The 16,062-nt window shown below is 46.0% G+C and overlaps 1 protein-coding gene and 1 long non-coding RNA gene across 4 annotated transcripts in view; one reads left to right on the top strand and one right to left on the bottom strand.

Moving 5' to 3' along the window:
• SLC17A8 (solute carrier family 17 member 8) overlaps positions 1-16,062 on the bottom strand; it is a 44,142-nt gene that overhangs the window by 1,836 nt on the left and 26,244 nt on the right. The window contains exons 4-11 of one of the 3 annotated variants that reach the window (XM_054028856.1): positions 15,746-15,860; positions 15,097-15,184; positions 10,265-10,351; positions 9,373-9,518; positions 6,858-7,007; positions 3,940-4,072; positions 2,076-2,186; positions 477-604 (exon numbers count right to left, since the gene is read on the bottom strand). In XM_054028856.1, coding sequence (XP_053884831.1) covers positions 477-604; positions 2,076-2,186; positions 3,940-4,072; positions 6,858-7,007; positions 9,373-9,518; positions 10,265-10,351; positions 15,097-15,184; positions 15,746-15,860 — 958 coding nt within the window. The remainder of the gene's footprint in view (positions 1-476; positions 605-2,075; positions 2,187-3,939; positions 4,073-6,857; positions 7,008-9,372; positions 9,519-10,264; positions 10,352-15,096; positions 15,185-15,745; positions 15,861-16,062) is intronic. The other 2 variants (XM_054028866.1, XM_054028873.1) reach the window with 2 other exon arrangements.
• Positions 1-16,062, top strand: part of LOC128837660 (uncharacterized) — a 69,482-nt gene that overhangs the window by 28,301 nt on the left and 25,119 nt on the right. Inside the window, exon 2 of the long non-coding RNA XR_008445011.1 lies at positions 10,421-10,591. This is a non-coding gene — a long non-coding RNA (uncharacterized LOC128837660). The remainder of the gene's footprint in view (positions 1-10,420; positions 10,592-16,062) is intronic.

Genomic DNA, 16,062 nt, shown 5'->3' with positions numbered 1-16,062 from the left:
TTATAAATAAAACATTTGAAGAAAATAATTGTAAACAATATTTCTTTTTCCTCCCTAATGATAGCTAATAAAATACTAACGGGATTTCCCTGTGGGCTGTAGGACACTCATGAAGTTAGAAGGCTATGGCCCTTACTAAATGCGAGGAGGCAAACCCCATTTCAAAGCCATGATTGCTCAGGAACCTCAGCAGTCTTACACTGCAGTTTTCTAAGTAACTCTTGCGGGATTTTCTGCAGGAGAGCATGATACCACCCTCAGACAGAACCCTAGTGAAATTTCAGGGCAAGATGCTTAGCAGGTGTAAACTGGTATCCCTCTTCCATTGATACCAGCTGAGGATACAGCACCTAGTATTTTGCTAAGGAAAAAAAACCACACAGCTAAAAAAAATTAGAGATCCAATAACCTTTGAAATGATCTTAATCTTGCATTTAATTTAATCCTCATTCTAGAACCAGGTAAGGAAACATTACCTTGTGTTTAGTCATCGCACCAACAATGAGTGGGCACACCATTCCCGACAGTGTCCCCACACCATTGGAGATCCCCATCAGAATGCTGGCATACCGGGGTGCAATATCCAAATGGTTGACATTAAATCCTGTAACAGCAGCAGCAACAATCACTTGAACAGTCAGTTTCACGTCACGGGGCTAATATGATTTGCTTAACAGTGGTTAAAGGAGATTGAAAAAGGAGGGGGAATCCACACTGCATTAACCAGGGAGAATGGGGAGCTATCCCTCTGCTTTTAGCAAAGGAAGGGGAGTTGCACCCCTTTATCCTGCTTCCCCCTTTTAACTCCTGCATCTCCGCTTTTGGGGCATAACAGAGTATAGGAGATACTACTTATTTTGACTACTTGATCCTTTAAGGCTTCAGTGCCTGCAGTCACCTAGCATCTGAAGTGATGCACCCAACATTGAATTTTTAATTAAAGAATTAACAACTCATAAGTTTGGGTTTCTTTAATTCTTCAACTCAGTTTCATGCTTTAATTTAGGGAGCGTTTTCAGAAACATTTTTTCCCTGTAGTTTTAGTGACAATTTGCCAAAATACCAGACAGCCAGAATATATAGTGGAAAGTTTAATTACATTTCCTGTAGATTTCTAGTGGATAAATATTTTATTAGAAAAGAAACCCCAAGATAAAAAGCAATTTAAGTGATTGTCAAGCAGTGTAATACTGTAGGTAACAAAAGCTGTGCGTATCAGCTGCGGATACCTGCAAGGAAAAGCCATGTAAATTCCAAACTGTATTTTCTCAGGTGTTCAAGGGGACTGGAAGCACTAGAAAGGCTGAGTATTGGTAAAATTGAAATTAGAAATAAAAACTCCTCTCCGATGAGAAAAATCCTGATATATCTGCAGTGGAACACAAGCTTCCTCTTTATCAGGATATCTCTGTGGTCAGCCTTCCATGCTCATTAACAGGAATTCCTGATGAACAGAAGTCACCATTTGAAAAACAATGGTGTCCAAGGAGCTGCAGAGCCCAGCATGTTGCTGGATAAGCCCATGGAGTTGAAAGGAACTACCTGCACAGGGCAGAAATAGTTATAGGACACACAGCATGATGACCCAGCAGGTGTAGCTGGCAGGAGAAAAGCAAACTGACAACTCGGATACAGGCAGTGGAGAGGTAATTCATACACTTTCGGAAAGTATCAGAGTTATAGAAGGACTGAAGGGGGCTGTTAGAGAAGCAAACAAACAGACAGAACCACCATGATTACAGTCTGAGAATTATACTGACTGTTTAAACCACATTTCAAACCTTCTCATCTTACATTTGAGTTTCAGAATAGTTTGCTATATATCCTATTAAGTTTAATGTTTTGAATGATAACAGCCTAATCTGAGGTAAATGTGTGTTGCAATTCAAAGAACATGGAGGTATTGTAAACCTAGAGTGGTAAAGACGCAGATTCTCACAAACTCCACCTCATTCATATTATATATATAAATAAAATGCAGGTTCAGCAGTAATCATTCTGTTGCAGCAGGAAACAGGGCTTTCCCATAAGCAGCCATGCAAGTAGCTAATATGATTAATAAGATGAAGCTTTACCTGAAATAGCAAATCCACTAAATCCTACTGCCAGCACCAAGAAGGAAATAGCCACACCTCTTGTATGAGAGTAACCAACCACCAAAAGCAAAGTTGCTTCCATGCCAAAACCTGCAAATGAAGCACGAGACTAGATTGAGTTCTATAAAATATACTGGTTAAAAAGACACCAATAAGGACTAATCAATCTAGTGAGTTTTAAAATATGAGTTAATGCACTTTGGGGCATTACAGTTGCCACTGAACCCAGTTGCCAATTTTTTGTGGGTTCACAATAACATTTTACTGTTTGTATGTTTATTTATTTAAATAGTTCTTCTTTTCCCTGTTGCTGTGAGAGAGACCCGGACAAAACAACCAGGGAAACTGACACACTGACTATGCAGGGGAAACAGTGAAAGTAATTATTGTATATGCAAGGTGCTGTCAAATGCCTAAAGTAAACAAACTTGGAAAAAAGAGAAATATTTCTCTCCTCTAATTCATTTCAACTCTAGTGATCTGAGATGGCCTTTGTAACAATAGTAAATGGAGATTCTCAAACAGCAGTGAGACATCAATATTATAAATCATCAAGTACCACAAGGAACTTCCGGAAACTAACTTCTGTCTTTGTTAAGAAGTAGTGACCATTCTTCCAGGTGCATCAAGTATGGGTGACACGATGGCAATTGCCTGGTCAGTTAATTTGAGAATGTTCCTTGATTTAGGGTCAAATTCAGACCTGCTCCAAGCAGGTGCAACTCTTGATTTACTTCATTCCTACTGTGCCGTATATAGGGACATAAGAACATAGGAACTGACAAACTAGAGTAGTTCCAGGGTCCATCTAGCTTAGTAACTTTTCTCTGACTGTGGTTAGTACCAGATGTTTCAGATGAAGGTGTAAACCCCCCACTGAGCAATTACGCAATAACTAAGGCTACAATTTTGTCACGGAGATCACGGATTCTGTGACTGTAAGAGATGCCTGCAAGTTCGGGTTTTAGCCCTGGGTGGTGGGGCTCGGGAAGGGAGTACCACCTCCGTCCCCTGACTCACCCCAGTGGGCCACCCAGCCTGTGGGTCACTGTCAATGCCTCTGAGTTACACTGTAATACTTTATTGTTAAATTGTTACCCATTTTTGTTGCCTTGATTGTAACCTGATTTTGTACATTTTTATGACTGTTCTGTGAATTTTGCCTAATTTTACTATGACAAAATTGTATCCGTAGCAATAACATCTCTGTGATGGGATGTTCATCCCATACCATAGGTGACACATAGGGGGGCATGCAGGGTCAAGTGCCCCTCCCCCCACAGATTTCTGCTCAGCCTGCAAGGGGGGAGGAAGGGAGAGAGAGAGGCTCTGTCCTTCTCCACTGTGCCTCCCCATGGTATGTTCTGCCCCTGCCAGAACCGCCACCACCCTCCATCCCAGCATATTTCCAGCTTGCCTAGCCCCTGTCCTCAGTAGCCGGGAGGGAGCAGAGGGGTTGGGCCACCGCTGCCTCCCCAGCCAGGCTCTCTCTCAGGAATTGCTGTACTGCACAGAGCAGCCAGCTTCAGCCGGTGTGAGAAGTGGTTCCATCCCGCTCCCCACCCAGGCCCAGCTGCCAGGGAGAGCGGCCAAACGTGCCATGGGGTAGACGCAGCGGGAGAAGGACAGAGCCCCCTGCGGGTAACTCTGGCAGGGTGGGGAGAGCATGGCTAAGATATAAAGCCATGAAGTTTGCAGCAGAAAGGAGCTGCAGTGTGGAAGTTGGCAGTCACTCTCTGGGCTTAGAGAGGGAAAAATAGGAAACCCATGGAGAGAGAAGTTGTGATTTGTGCAGAAATTGCAACACATGACTATATGTTTTATCTGTAAAATCCAACAGTACCTCCACAATTCATGATTTTTCTTACAGTGGTAGTGGTTAAAATCTTTCTGCTTCGTAAAAAGTCAGCTAATTGCCCACCAATGGGAACAATTATTGTCATGACCATATGTGGAACTGCAGACAAAAGGCCAACCTGAAATTAAACAAAGTATATGTAAACCAATGTATTCTCTCGTTCTATTTGTTTAAACAGACACTAAGGCAGAGGATTCTGGGCTGCACCTCTTACAGAATTTTCAGCCCAGGGAGAAGGGGGTTATGGAATCTTTAAGCCACCTTTGTGCACGGGCAGCTCTAGGCACCAGCATAGCAAGCAGGTGCTTGGGGCAGCCCATTTGCAGGGGCGGCAGGGATCCAGCATGGTAGCTGAGAACCAACAGGGGGCCCTGGGAGCTGTAGTTCCTTGGTAGCTCCCTGCTTATAGAGCCAGCCCTGGAGCAGGGAAAGAACTACATTTCCCAGCATTCCCTTGGCCACTACCAATAGGAAAGAGGGGGAGGGAGTGAGGAAGCTGAGACCTCATGCTGCAGCCTGCTGTGAATGGAGAGCTGCACTGTGAGTAGGGATACCATATTTTAACATTCAAAAAATAGGACACTCCACGGGGAGGAAGGGTAGCCTCACCCTGCCACCATCCACTCCCTCCGACTGCTCCCCACAGAAACCCCAACCGATCCACCCCCCTGCTCCCTGTCCCCTGATCACCCCCTCCCGGGACCCCTGCCCCCCAGGACCCCACCCCCTCTCTAAGCCCCACTGGTCCTTGTCCCCAACTGCCCCCTCTTGAGACCTTCCCCCCAAGTTCCCCCCTAGGACCCCACCCCCTACCTGTCCCCTGACAAACCCCTGGGACTCCCATGCCTATCCAACTGCTGCCTAGGGTGACCAGATGTCCTGATTTTATAGGGACAGTCCCGATATTTGGGGCTTTTTCTTATATAGGCTCCTATTACCCCCCCCACCGCTGTCCCGATTTTTAACACTTGCTGTCTGGTCACCCTACTGCTGCCTGTCCCCTGACTGCCCCCCCCCGAACCCCTGACCCATCTAACCCCCCCTTCTTCCTGCCCCTGACTGCCCCCCCCCTGCTCCCTGTCCCTTGACTGCCCCCCTGGAACCCGCTATCCCTTCTCCAACCCCCCAGCCCCCTTACCGTGCCACTCAGACCAGCGTGTCTGGCTTCGCGCAGCGCTGCCGTGCTCCCCTGCGGAGCCACAGCCCCCCACCCCTCCCCCCGCCCCAGCACCTGCCTTCTAGATTTGAACACCTCAAAATTCAGGAGTGCTCAAGCTCAGTTTGGGCAGCTGTTACTTCTTTTCTCCCAAATCAATATACTGATCCACTGTAACTTGCTGTAGAAAAAGTAGGATAAAATCAAGCAAGAAATGCTTCCCAGTGGTTATTAGGACTGGAATTGCTATTTTCAACAGCCATTGCCTTTTTTTGTTTGTTTGTTTGTTTGTTTAAAAGGAAGACAGTGATATTGCATTGGCAAATTCCCCATAGAGAGAAAGAGTGGAACAAAAGAATAATAAAGGCACCTCAACTTTTCCTCATTTATGGAGGACAGTCTTATAATATGCATCCAGATATCCTTCAATCACACAAGCTGAAAATTGTTCCACTTTACTGCAGTTCTGTAACCATATGGGAACCGATCCTGTCTGTGTTCTGTGCACATCTATAATTCCTGCTGAATGACCTGCCCTGGGAGCAAGTTACCAGTGACCCAGGGCTGCAGCGGCAGGAGGGTGCAGGTGGGGGTGGGGGAGAGCCCAGGGCTGGGGCAGCAGGAGGTGTGAGTGGGGGGCAATGGTGGGAGGGTAGGGGGGAGCCCAGAGCTGGGGCGGCAGGGTGTGTGTGTGTGGGGGGGGAAAGCCCAGGGCTGGGACGGCAGGGGTTGCGGGTGGTGGGGGAGAGCCTAGGGTTGGGGCGGCAGGGGGGTGCAGCGAGGAGCCCAGGGCTGGAACGGGGGGCAGCCAAAATTTTTTTTGCTTGGGGTGGCAAAAAACCTAGAGCCAGCCCTGCCTTTGTGACATCCCAGTTTTGTGCTGTTCTAGGAGCTGGAGAGGCCTTGGCATAATTTAGACAGCCCTGGAGGCCTAAGTTATGGCAGCCTCCTTTGGCTGGCCAGTAGGCCACAACACTGCCAGAAATCTACTGCCTCCATCCTTCCCTTGGGGGTCCCCTACACCAGGGCTTGTGAGAGGGTCCTTGAGTGGCAGCTTTATGGCTCTCTCCCTAGCTTCTGCACCAGGGGAACTCTCCCTCAGCCTGAAATGGGGCTTTTAGGGCCCTTTTATGCCACTCTGTCCCTCTCTGTCAGCTTAGAGGAGCCAGAGAAAGGTTGGGAATCTCACCCTAGAATTTTCATAAATTTTTCTGGTTCTTATAGTTACTCCTGCCAAGGAGTTAATTAGAATAAATTTAAAATTCCACTTACCCCTGCACTTGTTATAAATAGGCGTAGAAGGATTAGATTTTTATTGGTAAATGTCAGTAAACGTTGTTTTCACCATATACACAGCAACCAACAAAAATAATTCCATCTATAATAACTGAAATTTACGGCTAGGCAGAGAAAGAAAAATGCTACTTGAGAACTTATTAGGGTTTGATTTAAGGATATTTACTTTGTATATTTTGACATGTGATGTTGACAATTGGTGTTTTAATGGTTATAAAAGCTTTAACTTTTTCAATCTCAATGTCTGCTGTCATTCAATAATTATTGTCTGACCCCCCCCACCCATAATTTCCCACAACTGTGAAAATTTAAAAAGATAAAAATAAGAAAAAAAAAGCTTAAAAATAAACATTGATATTATCAGTTGTAACTGGCTTTGGAGGGAGTTGAGGCCGCCCAGCACCTTGCAGGACCAGGTCCAAAGTGCAAGAGCTGGAATTAAGAAACTTACCTTACTTATTGCAAAGCCAAAGACCTCTTCAAAGTAAGCAGGCTGACTTATAAGCAGCAAATAGAAGGTCCAGCTTCTACAAAAGTTTGCCACAATGATTGCATACACTGGCATTGAAGTGAAAAACTTCTTCCACGGGGTACTAAATTTCTAGAACAGACAAATTGAAGACTTTTTGTATAGGTAAAAGCAAGGCAGAGACAAATTTTCCTTTCATATTGGTTGTATCCCCCAGTGCAACTTTACTGATTTCAGAACAGCTTCTCCTGATTTACAATGGTCTAAGCTAGTGGAGAATCAGCTCGTAGGTTTGTGGCTGGGAGCAAGAAAGAGCTTCTTTCTTTGACGTGTTAGGACTTTTGAGATACTGTGTAGAACAGTGGTTTTCAAACTGCAGGTCGCGACACAGTACTGGGTCACGGAATGTAAGGCACTGGGGCGCACTGGCTCTGGTTAGCACCGCCGACCGGGCCATTAAAAGTCCCATCGGCGGTGTTGCCCGGCTATGGCAGGCTAGCCCCTACCTTTTCTGACACTGCACTGTGCCCCGGAAGTGGCCAGCAGCAGGTCCGGCTCCTAGGTGGGGGAGCCAGTTCCTGGCCAATGGAAGCTGGGGGGGGGGGGGTGCCTGCAGTCGAGAGCCACATGCGTGCCTCTGCCTAGGAGCTGGACCTGTTGCTGGCCGCTTCCGGGACCCAGCACAGTCCACGGTGCCAGGACAGGCAGAAAGCCTGCTTTAGCACCCCCACTGCGCCGCTGACCGGCAGATGCCCGAGTTAAGCCCACACCCCAACCCTGCGCCCCATCCCCTGCCCCAACTCTGAGCCCCCCCAAACCCAGAGCCCTTTTCTGCACCCCAAACCCCTCATCCCCAGCCCTACCCCACAGCCTGCACCACCTGCTAAGAGTCCTGACCCTCTCGCACACCCTGACCCTGACCCTCTCGCACACTCCAACCCCCTGCCCCAACCCTGAACCCCCCACAAACCCAGAGCCGCCTCCTGCACCCCAACCCTCTCATCCCCAGGCCCATCCCAGAGCCTGGACCCAGAGTCCTGACCCCTTCCCGCACCCCAACCCCCTGCCCCAGCCCAGAGCCCCTTCCCACACCCTGAACCCCGCATTACCAGCCACAGCCCTCACCTCCACACCCCAACCCTCTGCACCAGCCCTAAGCCCCTCTCACACCCCAAACCCCTCATCCCCAGCTCCGCTGGGTCACGGGCATCAATAATTTTCTTCAACTGAGTCGCCAGAAAAAAAAGTTTGAAAACCACTGATGTAGAGCAACAGTGGTACAGTGGGTAAGAAGAATTATAAAGTAAATTGCAGGAAAGCCTTAATATGTTCCTCACTGTCTTGTAGTGTGATTCAATCTGATAAATTCCATATTGTAAATATGCAGTAACTAAGTGACAGGCCGATATCAGTTTTAGTCTAAATTGGGACTTGAACTAAAGTCCTTGGGATCAAATGGAATTTATGCAATTCACTCTTCTCACTTTGAGTTTCCATTTATGCTTCAGTAATCTGTACAGAAGGAAGAAAATTACTTCAGAACCACACTTATTTACAATAGAATTCCTAAAAGAAACAATTTGTAATGATGGTAATGTGGATATATTTTTTTCCTTCTCTTTAAAATGGATCTATTATTTACACAGCGTGGTATGAACTCCACATGGATGTATTTACGTTGATCCAATTAATATTAAGGGTGCAATGGTGACCTTGGATGTGCATGTGTGTCTCCAGCCAAGGTCTGATTGATTTCAATGAATGCATCAGGTGTGCATCCAAGGGTAGAATTTGACACATTATCCAATCACCACGATTGTTAGCCAAATCATCCATAATCAAAAGAGGATTTGGGTTATTTTGTTACAGAATGTTGAAGAATGCAAGCCAGGAAGGAATAGGTTATCAAGAAACAGCTTTTGTTTTTACAAACAATAGCAAAACCAAGTTATATAAATGGAGGAAGACAAATTTGATTGGAAAATATATCTTGGGATTAGGTTTCCAGTATGTTACTGGTAACAAAGCTAAGAAAAGGTCTGGGGAGTTGGGGGGGGGGGCGGCAATAACAAAAAACTTAGGCTGTTTTAAGACCAAGAGCGTCAGAGAACCCTGACTGTGCACACAGAACTTCCACTGACACGAGTTGTAGGCAGCTTCTGATCTAGGTAGCAAAATTGACTTCATTTTTTCTGAACTCAGTTGGATTACTCATAAGCAAGATCAGAATCTGGCCCCTTAAGTTTAGACCTTTAAACCTTGAGCTGAAAGGACAATGAGTGGTGTATATTGATTAGATTTTTATATTTTTATGCATGGGCTGGATTCTGTAGTCTTTAAGAAAAGAAAAGCTGCCCTTATGTACGCTGAAGTTCTACACTGTATCGCTATCCACACACTGATATAATGCAAAGTCTTAATATGTTTGTTTGCCATAAATGACAATGGCCACCAAAACCTAGGTATTTTCTGTCTATGACCATGCAATTATACTTACACTTGCACTTGCACTAACTAGGCCGGCTCCTTCTCCTATACTTGTTTCTATGTATGTCCTTTCTTCACTGGTTATTGTTGGATGTGCAGCAGGGCTCTCATAGGCATGAAACAGCCAGAACATGTACCAAAAAATTCCAAACATTCCTGTAGAGGTGGAAGGAAAACAGATTGGTTTCAAATGCCATTGGGTATCTGTAATGCCTAATGTTTCAATTATTTATCTGAGGACCAAATCAAATCAAAGCCCGTCAGGAAGTCTGCACAAATTCACATGGAAAAATTATAGCTGTGTATTTATACTGTGCCCATCACAGTGGTAGCTGAGAACCTATTCAGCACACCGCACTTATGTGCTTGGGGTGGTGGGGGCGGGAGGCAGAAGCACATATCTGCATGTGATGGGGGGGAGGGAGGGAATCATGTTTAATCAAAAAAAAAAATTGGTATGGGCTATGTAAAGACATAGTAAGCAGATCCTGACTGGCAAACCTTGCAGCACACACTGTGCAAAAGGATCAAAGTGAATTATCCCATCTCTGAAACAGACAAATAAACATGCATGGGTGAGCGTCCCCGCTGGGTGTGGCTTTTGGAGCCCTACTGTTTTGTGAATGGGTAAGTGTTTACGCACAAATAAGAGGCAACTTCAGGGATGTATCAGCATGCTTGGGGCATCGTTGGTAGTTAAGTGGGCTTTCACAAGGACTCGCCAGTATGTAGCCCTGCACTATATGTTGAAATCATTACAGTTTAAAAGCATTTTACAATATGTTACCATAGTATTTTTTAATACTTCATAGAAAGCTGACAATAAGACTGAACAATTTTGATCAGTACACTGTCTAACAATGCTGATCCAACTGTGTGCCATTTTACATTAAACAACTCACCATAAATATAAAAGACTGATGGCCATCCTATATACTGTACCAATATCCCTGCCAAGGGCATGGCAACCACTGCCCCAGCGTAAGAACCTGAAGATCAAAAGGATTGAGAAAACATGTCAGCTATGTTACCTAATTCCTCCAACTCATTTCCTATAGGTATTAGAACAACTACACAGGAAGGCTGGAATAAATTGTGTACCAACTGTAAACCCTGTATATGATGGAAACCACTTCAAGTCAGCACCCTGCAACTACAGTGTGCACTTAAGACCAGCATCACAAAGTCCAAGTGGTACCTTTATCATGCAGCAGCATATGTTGAGATAGGTAAGCTGTATTATCTGCATTACGCATATGGATGAATTGCACTACAGAGAAGTCAATAGCCTGATTTTCAGAAGCATCGAGCAGCCACAATTCTAGACTGAGAATTTAAATACAGTCTCCCATCGTTATGCTAGCACCTGTGAAACTCCACCAATGCTAGCAACAGTGGATTGTACATCTAGACCTGCCATCAGTATGTTCAACAATATGTTGACTATAGTGGCGTTTCTCAAACTGGGGTCCATGGACCCCTGGAGGTCCCCAAGGAACCCCCAGGGGGTCCGCGAGCCCTGCTGATCAACTCCTCCCCATCTCCTCCCTCCCAGCACCTTCTGCATGCTAAAAGTCCAGCGGTGCAGTGGGGCTAAGGCAGGCTTCCTACCTCTCCTGGCCCCGTGCCGCTCTCGGAAGCGGCCCTGATGACCGGGGGTGGGGTGGCGGGGGTCTCCGCACACTGTCTCCGCGCACTGTCCCCACCCCAAGTGCCGACTCTGCAGCTCCCATTGGCTGGGAATTGCAGCCAATGGGAGCTGCAGGGGCGGTGCCTGCACGCAGGGGCAGTGCCTGTAGGCAGGGGCAGCGTGCAGAGACCCCCTGGCCCCCCACCTAGGAGCCGCTGCCAGAGGGATGTGCACCCAAACTCCCTCCCTTCCAGAGCCGCACCCCTCCCACACCCCTCACCCAAACTCCATCCCAAAGCCCAGAGCTGCACCCCCTCCCACACTCCTTACCCCCTCCTGCACCCAATCTCCCTCTCAGAGCCCAGAGTCTGCACCCAAACTCCCTCCCAGAGCCCTCACCCCTCCCGCACCCAAACTCCTTGCCCCAGCCTGGTGAAAGTGAGTGAGGGTAGGGAAGACAAAGCGATGGAGGGAGGGGGGATGGAGTGAGCAGGGACGGGGCCTCAGGGAAGAGGGCCAGGCAAGGGCTGAGCGCGGGACTTGGGGATCCCTGAAAAATTGTAAATCAAAATGGGGGTCCTCAGGTTGCTAAAGTTTGAGAACCACTGGACTATACCAATAGTATGAAGAAACAGTAGAAATAAAGTCAATGTTCAACCTGGCAACAGGTTAAGAAGTCTGAGTTCCAGACCAGAAGAGGTGTGTGATATATTGGTTAGGGATGTGGAAAAGAACATGAGCATTTAAGTGTCTGAAAAAGGAATTTCCAATGAGAACTTATTGTCAGACATTCAGAGAGACTAATGATGAAACTCTAGCTTAGCACTGACAAGTGGGTATCTGATATGTTCTGGTCAGGATACCTAGAACTGTGAACCACTGGGTTACCCCTCTGCCTTAGCGAGAGTGAAAGCTTTGCTGCTGCTGCTAAGATGTGGGTCAGCTCCCTGACCCACCAGCCTGTCTGCCTCACCAGCAAAGTCTTCAAATCTCTGCCAGTCTAAATCTTGCCTTGCAAGTAACAATCAGCAAAACCTGGTTCCCCAGAGATGTCTCCTTTCAGTGTCCAGTCCCTTTTACTGGACTCTCACAGAAATTATTAGGGTCACTGCCTCCAAAGACACAGAGCACACACCTGCCTGGTAGATTAGCTGGAGTCATGCACTTCACTGTAATACACAGCACTGAGATTGCTTTGCAATAAAACAAGAATAAGTTTATTAACAAAGACCAGAGATTTAAGTGACACTAAGCAAGAACAAAAGAGACAGGTATGGTTACAAACAAAACAAAACTGGATTTCTAGTGACTAAAAAACATAATCCTCGCAAGTTATAATCTTCACCTAAGCAGTTTTGTTACTCACATCAGGTTACCAGCAACTCCAGGCCAAGGCACCCAGTGCTGAGAGAATCAAAAGGTGCTGCTCCCTAAGTGATAGATCACTAAAAAGCCTGTTTGCTCCCCTTGTATTACCCAAAGGCCATTGTCTCTGCCTCAAGAGCCAGGAAGGATTCCTGGGGCGCAGACTCTGTCCCCCAGTGTGCTCCCTAAGTTGCTGCTTGACAGCTTTGTTTACCCTATATGTACATTTACTTTCATGGTCCTCTGCCTGTAACCAAGCTTGTCTAGGGCAAGCTGGGTTTTTGCTCTGCCTCCCAAATACATTTTAAGAACGTATTTCCAGCACACACATATCATTCTTTGTACACAACTTGTACACACATCACAGATGATATTTGGGACCAGTGTGTCACCAGTTTATGTATGATTAAGGCTAAGATTTTGTCACAGATATTTTTAGTAAAAGTCACAGGCAGGTCATGGGCAATAAAGAAAAATTCACTGAAGCCCGTGACCTATCCCTTGAGTTTTACTAAAAATATCCATGACAAAATGGGGAGCTGCTGAGCAGCTGTGGGGGCCGGCCAGGAGCTGCGGGGTCCCCTGGTGGTGGCTCAGAGCCCCATGGTGCCTGCGGTAGCCCAGAGCTCCAGGGTCTCCCCACAGATAGGAGTTGTGGTGTCCCCACCATGGTGGCTTGGAGCCCCCCACCGCCCACGGTGGCCAGGAACTCCAGGGTCACCCCACCACCCAGAGTGGCCGGGAGCTGAGTGGGGACCCCACCGGCTGCCGCGAGTTGCAGCGGGACCCTGCATCTCCCAGCCATCATGGGCTGAAGTCACGGAGGTCTTTGAAAATCATGGTTTCCATGACTTCCGCAATCTCCATGACAAAATCGTAACCTTACATATGATGCCTTACATGACACCTTTTAGATACATATTATGACAACAGTGTGTTGGGGGGAATGAGTGTCCGGCCTGATATGAGTTATCGTACGGTGGGCTGGCTGCCAGTTGGCTCTGAGGTCTTCCTGGATTAACTCTGCCATAGGTGAGAAGTGTTGCTAATGAATTATTCTGAGGAAGGAGCAGACTCAGGTCTTCACTGTTTGTTTGACATTAGTTCATACTTTGTTAATGAACACTTTTGACCTAAGTACAAACTATTGTCAGACATGCAGAGAACACCTCACTCTACTAGTTTCTTGGAATAACTCATTAGCAAATACTTTTCACCGGTGACTATTCAGACTGGAGTTTCATATCTAGTCTACATCCCAGTTACTCCTGCAGGATTAACTAAACTGAATGCAAGGATTTGATGTGACAAAGTGGGGAATTTTTAAACATTTTTATGAAGCCCATGTGTGCCTCAGTTTCCCCTACATGCAGTATTGTTACAGAGTGGGTGCAAAGAGACTGTGTGCTCTCATGGCAGGCTAAGACACTGGTGCAAATGGTGCCTAGCTGTCTGAGCTCTTAGGTCCCATGTCAATGGAGCTCTTGAAAAGAAAGTGGCAAATCCACTTGCCTGAACATGGACACCAAGCAACCAATGACGCAGAGAGATATGGACGTCCCTTGCCTCTCATCTCCCCAGCTTGGGAACAAAGGACTATGTGGGGGGGGAGGGAGGGAAGAGATGGCTGGGGGAAGCAGTTGGGAGCACACACTTGGGAGTCTGACAAAGGAGATCAGATGGATGGGGTGACAGAGCTTGAACAATAGGGTTCACTGCAGCTTGGCTGGGCTCTGGCTACTCAGAATGGACTGTGCTTTAAGCTTCATTTCCCTGTGCTATCCAAGGACTTTCTATGCTGCGTTCCAGTTGACTAATAGACCCTACTGTTGGACAACGCTGGCTGAGTGTCACTGCAGATGCTTGCAGAGGTGCATTGCTCCCTAAGATTGTACAAGTCTCCCTCAGGGGTCTGTGTCATTGGCACTGGTCGAATAGAGCTCACAGTGTGAAGCAGCAGAGCTGAAGGCCCAGAGGTCCAGTCTAAGGAGGCAGTGAAGCCTTGTGGCTTACTCTAGAGGAAAAGTGAGACTCCTAGGGGGGCCTAACATATTGAAGGGATCCTCCCAGAGACTGTTCCAAAGCTGGGACCATAGCACCAATCCTGTGGAGATGTGATGTTTACCAGTTCCCTTTTCAAAAATAAAATGGGGGTGATCCATAGCATCCAAAGTGGTTGGGGGTCTGAGGGAGTTTGCCAGGGTTTTCCCATCCATTAAATTGTAGATTAAACATGTATACAGCAAAATTCCTGTACATTCTTTTAAAAAAATTCTCCCTTTTTTTGCGCTTCTTTGCCTTTTCCTAGTCTCCTTCTTTTCATCCTGTATTTAATACTATGGTCCCCTAGTCCCTCAATGCCTGTATTTGCTAGCAGACTATTTTTTTCTCTGATTTTTCTATCCTTTCAAATTTTTTGTTGAACTTTCTCTCTTTATCATGTCTCCATTTTCTTCCTTGTTTTTTCCCCCACTGTCCACTTTTACCTTCATTGCTTTCACCCTCCTCTTCACCTCTCTGTCCCAGCGTCTCTGCAGCATTCTCTCCCCACCCACCGACCCACCAGTTCTACATCATCTTGGTCCTCCCTCCTCTCCGTCACTATCCTCACCCATTCTAATGAGGGGGCTATGTATTTATTCATATTGCAAACCAATATGAATAAATACAATAAAGCATTTCTAAATGGAAACACCAATAAATCAGAAACACAGAAAATCTAGAAATCACTAAACTTACCACAGAAAGACGTGGTTGCCAGCCTGCTTCTCTCCAGTGGGGGAGCCCATTTGCTCCACATCCCATGGCACGCTGGATAGGTCACGCCCTAGCAAATATTTCATACACACACATATCACATAATTTTGCTTTTACTGTATACAGTTGTTGTTATTTTCAACTGGTATAATTGCTCTTCTATTAAGAGGATATGGGAGAGGTTGAGGAGAGCTATGAAGAACTTTGTTGGTTGCTTATGAAGATTGTAATGGCTTTGAACAAGAATTTAAGTGGTAAAGTGCTCTGGTGGAAATGTTTACATATATAGCGCATGCAGTGAATGATAGTATTAAAATGTGGTAGATCTACTTTCCATTCCATAATTCTGGTCTTTTGACTTTATGGTTTAGACTAATTGAAATATGTAAATGGGTATAATTAAAATTTAATTATCTTAAAAAAAGCATAAAGAAATGTTATAAAGATGGGGCTTTTCCTAGTAGTAATACTCGGCAGGAGTAAAACAAACTAACATCACTGGATAAAAATGAACAATAAGAAGCAAAGTGGATTATTTAGAAAACTAGAGCGAATCTTTTTCTGACATTATAAAACTGAACTCCCCAAAATGAGTGAAATATAATCAGGCCAAAATGCTGAGTGCTCCTACCTCTACGAGACCTTGCAAAATTCTTACAAACATAACACAGCCATAATGTACTCTTGCAGCAGACGGGATGAACATATTCAGTGTAGATGTTAGGAAAATAGCTGCTCCAAATACCCTGTGGAAAGAAACAGCATAAAAGTGGATATAATTCTTGTTCACTGGGCAGAAAAGACATGGGCCCGTACTTTGTGCCATTTCACCTGCAAAGGACTTGCACAATGAGCCAAAGTCAATCCTGAATATGAAGTCAACAGAGTTGCAGCTACAGACACCAGAGCTGAATCTACCCCTGGGATGAGTCCTCTACCTAAAACAAG

The sequence above is a fragment of the Malaclemys terrapin genome, chromosome 1 (genome assembly GCF_027887155.1).
Source record: "Malaclemys terrapin pileata isolate rMalTer1 chromosome 1, rMalTer1.hap1, whole genome shotgun sequence".
Lineage (NCBI taxonomy): Eukaryota > Metazoa > Chordata > Testudines > Emydidae > Malaclemys > Malaclemys terrapin.
The sequence above is the reverse complement of the archived record's forward strand: the minus strand, read 5'-3'. Positions and strand labels throughout refer to the sequence as shown.